The 8,332-nt window shown below is 47.8% G+C and overlaps 1 protein-coding gene across 1 annotated transcript in view; it reads left to right on the top strand.

Moving 5' to 3' along the window:
- Nucleotides 1-8,332, top strand: part of GRIK3 (glutamate ionotropic receptor kainate type subunit 3) — a 113,596-nt gene that overhangs the window by 92,283 nt on the left and 12,981 nt on the right. Inside the window, exon 11 of the mRNA XM_057381027.1 lies at nucleotides 3,572-3,795. Coding sequence (XP_057237010.1) covers nucleotides 3,572-3,795 — 224 coding nt within the window. The remainder of the gene's footprint in view (nucleotides 1-3,571; nucleotides 3,796-8,332) is intronic.

Raw genomic sequence — 8,332 nt, 5'->3', positions numbered from 1 at the left:
TGATGGTCACTGATGGTCACTGATGGTCACTGATGCTCCTTCTCTCCTGTCCCCTCCCGCTCTGTTGAGCTGTGAAGCTCCTCAGGCCTCTCCTGGTGGAACAATGCCCTGCAAAGAAACTTCAGCACCTTCCCCGGGGCAAAGGCGATCAAAATCTTTAACTAAAATTACACAAAAAATTTTTCAACTGGTACATTTTCCAACAGAGGTGAGCCCAGCAGAGCACGGGGACAGGCAGCAGGAGCAGGGCACAGCAGCCAAATAGAGCAGGGAGGGGACAGAGAGGGGACAGAGAGGGGACCTGAGGCAGAGCCCCCAGCACTGGCCATGGCCAGTGAGATCAAGGGATGACGGCGTCGATGCCACCAGACCTGGGTAACGATGAAATCAGCAAAACACACACTGTTTCTGTCTCTCCAGCAACACACACATGATTAGTTTATRTAAACACCTAATGCAGATTGGCAAAATAAGCACAGAAGCAGCCGATTTTCYKGAATAAATATTTATCTTGGTGCTTRTGCTGTTGGTGGGCTCTGCCATGACCAAGGCAGGTTGTCTCTGGCTGAGGTGAGGCACTGCAGCATTCCCACAGTGACCGTGGCTGCACGAGAGCTCTCCTGACCCATGGGCCACATCCTGCTGATAACTGAGCACTTGGAGATAAGTCTTGGCATTTTCTGCTGAAAGCCAAATATCTCTGCAGCGAATACGACCGTCCCTGAGCTGAATGCCCCGTGAACTCACAGCTGCTCCAGCCAAGCGAAACACTGGCTGGGTGAGTGAGGAGATCCAAACCCTTCGAGGTGTGTTGAAGTGTCTGCATTTGATGTGTGACTGCCTTGGCAAAATTCATCTTTTTGGCCTCAATTCAGCAGAACACTTAAGAATGGGCAGAGGATTTGGAAGGCATGTGAGCTCCAGTGAAACAGAGGCGTGGGCTGGAGTGGTTTTGCTGGACAGTTTTTAAGCCACTGGCACTTGCTTTAATTCCTCATTTTTAATAAAACCCACCTGACTGTGCAACAGCACAGGAGTCAGGGCTGAGTGAAGGAAGCAGCCAGAGYCTGATAATTGACTGCCCAGTTTGGAATGTCAGAGCACGACAAATCAAAGCTTCACCCTTGGTGGGTTTGATTTAGATCCTCTCTGTCAGCAAGCCCTTAATTAGAGGCCACCTTCAGAAAAATCTGCATTGATAAAAAGGATATGGAAGTGCAGCCCTGTGCTGCCTCTAATTGCTCAGGACACACCCCAGCCCAGCTCCCAAATCCRTGYTCTGTCCTGCCTGCRTGTGACATTCCCTGCAAGGACACGRGGCTGGGAGCTGYTGGAGTGRCACAGTAAAATTTTATTTCTGYGCTAAAAGCAGTTGGATCCCTGAGCATCCATGCAGATTTCTCTCTCTCCTCGTTTTCTGTGGCAAAGCACAAACTCTGGGSTGTTCTTTAGCTCAGTGTATCATTTTGACAAGTTTGGCCGGGGATCCTTCAGCCTGGCCATCRCCAGCGAGCTCTGACCACAGAGCTGCTCGTTTGCTCCCTCCTCCACAAAAACCCATAGCCAAATCTTTCAACATCTCCTTCGCTTTTCCCTGGTGAGTCAGGACACCCACACAGGCRTGATGGAGGAGGGAAAATGCGGCATTTCTTTTGCCATTCCTGCCTTGTGACTGCGGGGAGCACTAAGCCAAAATTTCCAGGTGTGCTGTAAGGCGGTGGGAGAAGCCAAGCTCCAAACCTGCCAGCATGGTACCAAGGATGCAGAACATCCCAATATCAGGCTGGGCAGCCACCAAACCTGTCCACTTCCAACTCCCTGCAGCTTCTATCCCTGTCACCACGAYCACAGCTGGCACAATGGGCTCACTGGGAAAATATTGTCACCATTTTCCATGAGTTTTGACAAATGCCAGCRACTGGAATGGGCTCTTTCTGTACCAGGCTGATGTGAAAATGTATTTCCATCTGGAAAGTGAGAAGGAAAGKAAGCCAAACAGGGCACAGCTGTTAGAACAAAAATACATCATTTTTACCCTTGTTACTTAATTCCTGAGGGGCTCTGTTCAGGAGCTCTAGGGCTGCACTTGTTGGGGAGGGGGTCCCTTTCACACACACACAAACACACCCACACGTGTGAAAAATGGACAAAAGCTCATGCAGACTCTTCTCAGAGTAAAAGTCCAAGATTCCTCAATTTATAAATATTGCACTGTCTTTAATCACAGATTTGCAAGGTCCAGTGAGACCTTTGTACAATCTTTGCCCCCAGCAAAGGACAGGGATCTGCTCTGGTTCCTACAGTGAACCCACAGTTCCTGCTGGAGCAAAGTATGCTCCAGCCAGTATTGATTTAAAGTTCATGAATAATGACAAATCCACTATATCTCTAAGTAATTATCACTCGTGGGTAATTTAGAATTTTAATTTCCAGAGCCAGATGTTAAATAAATCTTGCCYGGGCTCCTGGCATGGGGGGAGGTTCTGCTCAACTTCAGAGCTGTAATTTATGTGTCTGTGTTTCTTCGGAAGTTCACAATCCCAAAGAATGATTTGCAAAGCTCAAGCAAGCCGGGTGATATTGAGGAAACCTTGGATGTATTTACTTGTGGCTTTTTTAAGAACCTGGATGAATATTTAGTGAGAGGAATGAACACAGCTCTTAACCAACAGAACAAGGGTGTGTGTGGTCACTCGCTGAATTAGCACAGAAATTAGTAAATAACAGWAATAACAGAAACAAACACAATTCATAGGAGCAGTCAGGATACAGAATATGCTCAGCTGAAATTCCTCATGAAGCTCAGACCATCCCAGCAGGATGGGCTGGCAAGTCCATCATTAAATGTTGTTTCCTCAGAGGGTCTTTCCTCCCTCCCTCCCTCGAACCCAGCAGGCACTGAGCCTGCCCGAGACCGAGCCTCTCAAGTTACATCATGAAATGATTGAGGGAAAAGAAATTGAACTTTTAACTTCACAGTATTGCTGCCTGCAGCTCCATCCAGGGTGGCCTTCTTCCACACCCTCCTCCTCCTCCTCTGGCATCAGCATGAAAGGAAGGACAACAACAACAAATCACTGCTGCCAGCGGCAGGGTTTACACACAGCTTACTCGCTGTTGTAGAGACTTGTGGAGAGGGCAAGCGCAGCAAGGGTCACTGATGCTTTAGAACCCTGTAAAATCTGATTTTTCTGACCATTTCAGAAGAGCTCTTAGCATTGGGGCACAGATACAGAGACTTCAATGTCTCCATTTGTTGGTGCAGTATTTTACAATTGTAAACATTTTACTCCCCACAACTGTATTTCACAGCAAATATCAACCCTCCAACATCTGTATTTCACAGCAAATATCAACCCTCCAATATCTGTATTTCATAACAAACCAATATCTGTATTTCACAGCAAACATCAAACCCCAACATCTGTATTTCACAGCAAACGTGTGCCACCTATGAAAAAGGAGGAGGGAGCCCCAGGGCTGTGGTGTGAGGGCTGTGGTGTCTCCAAGGGGATGCAGACATCTCATTTTCTAWCTCCTTTCTCCCTGCCTGTGTCCTCCCTCTCTGCAGAAAGCTGACCTGGCTGTGGCTCCTCTCACCATCACCCACGTCCGGGAGAAAGCCATCGATTTCTCCAAGCCCTTCATGACCCTGGGGGTCAGCATCCTGTACCGCAAGCCCAACGGGACCAACCCCAGCGTGTTCTCCTTCCTCAACCCCCTCTCTCCTGACATCTGGATGTACATCCTCCTCGCTTACCTGGGGGTCAGCTGTGTGCTCTTTGTCATAGCCAGGTAAGGGAGATCCCCTCTGTTCCATCACCGTGACTTTTACAYTTTCACACACTTCCAGTATGAAAGGATATTAAAATTAACTTTCTTTCATGATTTCAGAAGTTTTGCTGAATTTCCATCCCTTCAGCACTCCCTGGTGTATGAAGGGTAGTTTTCTTGCTCTGTGTCATTGTCCATTTGTGCTCCATTGTCCATTTGTGCTCCATGGGTGCTGTGCACAGATCTCCCATCTCCTGCACCATTTCCATTTTCCTTTCTCCAGTCCCTCCACCAGAAAAACTCGCACAAACCCTTCCCAATATCAAAAGAATGGAGAAGCCGTTGCTACGGATCAGACAATGTGTCCGTTGACAAAATTAATATGCATCTAATTAGCATGTTTGAATCCTCTATATTTAAAAGCAGAATTTGCATATATTTGCATGTCTTGATAATTCCACAGAGCCTTTGATGAGACACAGTCCAGGGTTGTTCTTCATCCATGATCTCACCTTTTCAAACCAAAACAAAGCACTTGCAGGCAGCTGCCCTCCGTGACCACGCACAGCCCTTGATGGAATATTTTGCATAAATATGTCCAGGAAAGATTCCTGAGCCCACTCTGCAGTTTGATGCTYATTTCTCATTATTTCCAGTTGAATTTTTACCAGTGGGTATTTGAGAACCCTCCCAGCTGCCTTGGCCTGGGGTTCCATGCAGACCCTCTTCCCCAAGGGTTGTTGTGCTGCAGTTTCCTGGGAGCATCCATCAGAAACCCTCCTCCTTTATCCACTGACATCAGACAGGCCACAAAGAGATGAGACACAGAACTGGGGCAACCAGACTCCATTAACCCTGGTGCTACAGCAAATCTGTAATTTTCAGCATCCCTCAGGTCCAGGGSGGGCATTCAGAGCAGATTTCACTCTGTCATCTCCTAATTACACAGAACAGCAGAGTGAGCTGGGCGTGAGTGCTCTGAGCACCTGGAGTGCTCACATTAGGAGCTTGTTTTTTCCCAGCTCATCGTGGCCAGATCCAGCCCAAATTGTCCAGACCCCTATTTCAAAGGGTGCTAAATGAACCTGGTGAAGCAGGTACACCCTCTAGTCAATGCTCTGCACAGGGGCAGAGCTGGACATTGTTTTTCCCTCTCAGAGGACAGGGAGAGCCCTCCCTGCTCAAGATTCCAGCTGCAATCRCCCTCCTCCTCTGTTTTTGTTCATCCTCACCCAAGGGTGTCACAGATAACAGCAGGGAAGGACTCTCATCTTGGAAAAGGCACCCAAGGTAGCCATGAGAAGGAAAATCCTACAATAGCTGATAGAAAACCCTTGGCTCTGTGTCCCTGTCACCCGTGCAGGGCGCAGCTGGGTGCCACCAGACACCAGACCGCTCGTGTGGCCTGCAACGACAATTCAAACACAATTTTGAGTTTAGGAACTTATTTTTCCCAGCTCATAATCACCAGATCCAGCCCAAATCGTTCAGATCTCACATTCAAAGCATRAATGTGCAAGTTGTGTCTGCTCATGAAAGACTGCAGAAAAGCTGAAGTAGATGCTGGGACAGGTCCAGATGTGAAGCCCCTCAGGTACCACTTTGCACAAAGAGGGATGCCCAGATGTTCTGACCAAGCATGGCAGCATTGCCTGGCCTTGACTTTTAGCTGGTGTTGAGGGTTGAAAACCTTGAAAACCTCAGGAACTGTGGCTTTGTCTCTGGTTTTGTTCTAAAATGAGCCTCAGCATCTCCCTGCATCACATCAATTATGATGTAATAGAAGAATTTTTCCCTATCAGGACAGGGTTTTTTGATTAAATTCAACACATAAAATATTGCAATTACAGTTTTTTTTTCATGTTTTGCTCCTGACATTTCTTCTGTCATCCTATTCTTTCAAAGAACACCAAGCATTCGGGGTAATTAAAGTTCTGCAGGAATGGTCTTTTAACAAATAGAGATGGAAAGAAAGAGATTTCACAGGGAAAATATTTATTGCCTTCAGAAGTAATGGAAACAATATCTGCTTTTGACCCCGGCCAGGCCTCTGAAATCCAATTCTCAGAAGAAAACCACAATCAAAATAGAAAAGCCTTAATTCAGAGMCATGAGTCTTCTGAACTAGGCACCAGAGTCCTCTGCTCACGCCATAACCATAGGTCAATGCCACTTAAAACAGACTCAGGGACTATTTAGAGGCAGGCAGAGGATGGATTTGGTCCATCTGTCTTTTTAATCAGTCTTTCTTGGCTGTTGATGGAGCCCTTGCTCCAACCCTGTCCCCTGGAGAGCCACCAGCACTGGCTGCTCCCAGGGCTCTGGGGGCTGAGGTGCCTCAACTTTCACCTCTGCTCRGGCTCACACGGCTTCCAAATTACACCAACCCCCTTCCAGCTGCTTGGCAGGGTGGGTGGGTTTAATATTCATCCTAATTGCAGCGAGGACTGGGTCATCCACTGAAAATTTCTCTGGAGATGCAATTTAGGCTCAAAAGCGTTTCGTGTTAGATCTTTTAAAGTCCTTTGAAATGCTTCAATTTCCCTGCCAAAAGGCCAAACGAGACAGGAAAATGATCCTAGTTTTTGATGAAATATTTCTCCGAGCCCACTGTGCACGTGAGGGTGAGGGAAGCCAGCCACAGAGAATCCTGAGTTCCCCCATTGATTTGGGCTCTGGCTTTACAGGGTCAATGAGCTCCTCTCCCTCCTCCCTTCGTTACCTCTTGCTTCCACTAATGGTTTCTCTGCTCAAGCACTGGATGCTGGCACTGCTTTGCAGATTTCTGAATATTTCTCTGTCATTTGAGCTGCACCAGTAGGTTTTTGCTCAGACCTTGAAGTACTCCAGCGTGTCATCTTGCCAGGCTCATTGATCTTRCCCATTCCCTTTCTGTTTCACAGTCTTTCATTGGCAGCCCAAGAAAGTTTTAATCTAATTCCTGAACTCTGGCTTTATCCGACAGAAAGGACAGAGATGCCATCCTTTATCCACCTCTGGTGTGAATTTATAGCAATTTACAAGGAACAGGCAGCACATAAAGCCAGCTCTGAGTTCAGCCTGGTTTTGTTACCTTTGCTGATGTCCTCTGATTGAGAGAGCAGAGGAGGGTGAGCAGCAAGGACAGCCCAACCATTACCTGCATGAACGAGCAGGAATGTCAGGGTGCAGCCTGAGCAAGACCTGTGGCTCCCCAAACCCAGCCCAGGGAATGTCCCAACCACAGGAAGGTGAGATAAACAGGGAGGAGATAACCAGAGAGGAAAGGAGATGTCATCAAACTSTACCTTGCATGTGGAAAATAGAAACAGAAAGTGGGACAGCCCATGGCACAGCCAGATGCACRGTGGWGTTTTCCAAAGCCATATAATCCTGGAACAGCCAGCAGGGAAAGGCAGCCTGTAACTGTGTGCTTTAACTGCCCTTTCCAATAYGGGGTTTATATGGGAATAAAAGGAAACTGYCTCTTTCWACAATCATCAGGACACAGTRTATTTATTGCTTCATATCATTATCCATCAGAGTYGTACTTCAGGCCCAGGGTRATCTTTTYTRAAGCCACAAGAGCTGTGTTTTGTCCACCCCCTGTGATGGTTTTGCCACAGATTCCTCCTGTGCTTGGTGCTGCTCTGGTCCTGTGCCCGGGGCAGGTTCCAGTGCCAGCAGGGACCAGGCAGAGGGTTGGGACCCCTCTCCAAATGTGTCCAGAGGAGGGAAACAAGGCTGGTGAAGGGCTCTGAACTCAAGAACAGCTGAGGGAGCTGGGGTTGTTCATCCTGGAGGAAAGGAGACTCAGAGGTGACCTCATCACTCTCTAAACTGCCTGAAGGGTGGTTGTGAGCAGACGGGGTCGGTCTCTTCTCCCAGGTAAAATCCAGCAGAAAGAGAGGACACAGCTTTAAGCTTGGCCAAGGAAAGTTTAGGTTGGATGTCAGAAAAAAACTCTTCACTGAAGAGGAGATCTCACACTGGAATTGTGTGCCCAGGGAGGTGGTGGAGTCACCAACCCTGGGCATGAATAAAAACAGACTGGACGTGTCACTCAGGGCCAGGGTTTGGCTGATGGGAAGGTGTTGGGCCATGGGCTGGACTTGATGATCCTGAAGGTCCCTTCCAGCCTGGTTCATTCTGTGTGCTCCAAATGTCTGAGTGAGGGCACCCCTGGAAGGCAGCCACAAATCAGCTCCTTGGGTGGTGGTGGCGCATCTGGCAGAGAATTACAGAGGGAAACATCTCCCGACACAGGCTGTGGGCTGGGCTTTGAGAAGGGGCTGTTGTGAATCTCCAGGGATTCCAGAAGGAAGCGGAGATGATAATTAATGCCTGGTTCAAAAGCAATTATACCAATTATGTTTTTAATTTAATCTCTGCAAAATTTGGGACTCTCAGAAAATGTAAATAAACAGCTCTAAAAATATTAGCATCTCTCCTGTTGAGCATCCTCCCCAGATCCTGGCTAAACGAGCTCATTCCCAGCGGTGCCTGCCTGCCAATCCTGGGAAGAATTTGCAGAGTTGTTCCCAGAAAATTCCCTCAGTCTTGCTCAAGAACTGCAAGG

The sequence above is a fragment of the Malurus melanocephalus genome, unplaced genomic scaffold (genome assembly GCF_030028575.1).
Source record: "Malurus melanocephalus ecotype Western Australia unplaced genomic scaffold, MMel_1.1 scaffold_488, whole genome shotgun sequence".
In the NCBI taxonomy this organism is placed as follows: domain Eukaryota; kingdom Metazoa; phylum Chordata; class Aves; order Passeriformes; family Maluridae; genus Malurus; species Malurus melanocephalus.
The sequence above is the reverse complement of the archived record's forward strand: the minus strand, read 5'-3'. Positions and strand labels throughout refer to the sequence as shown.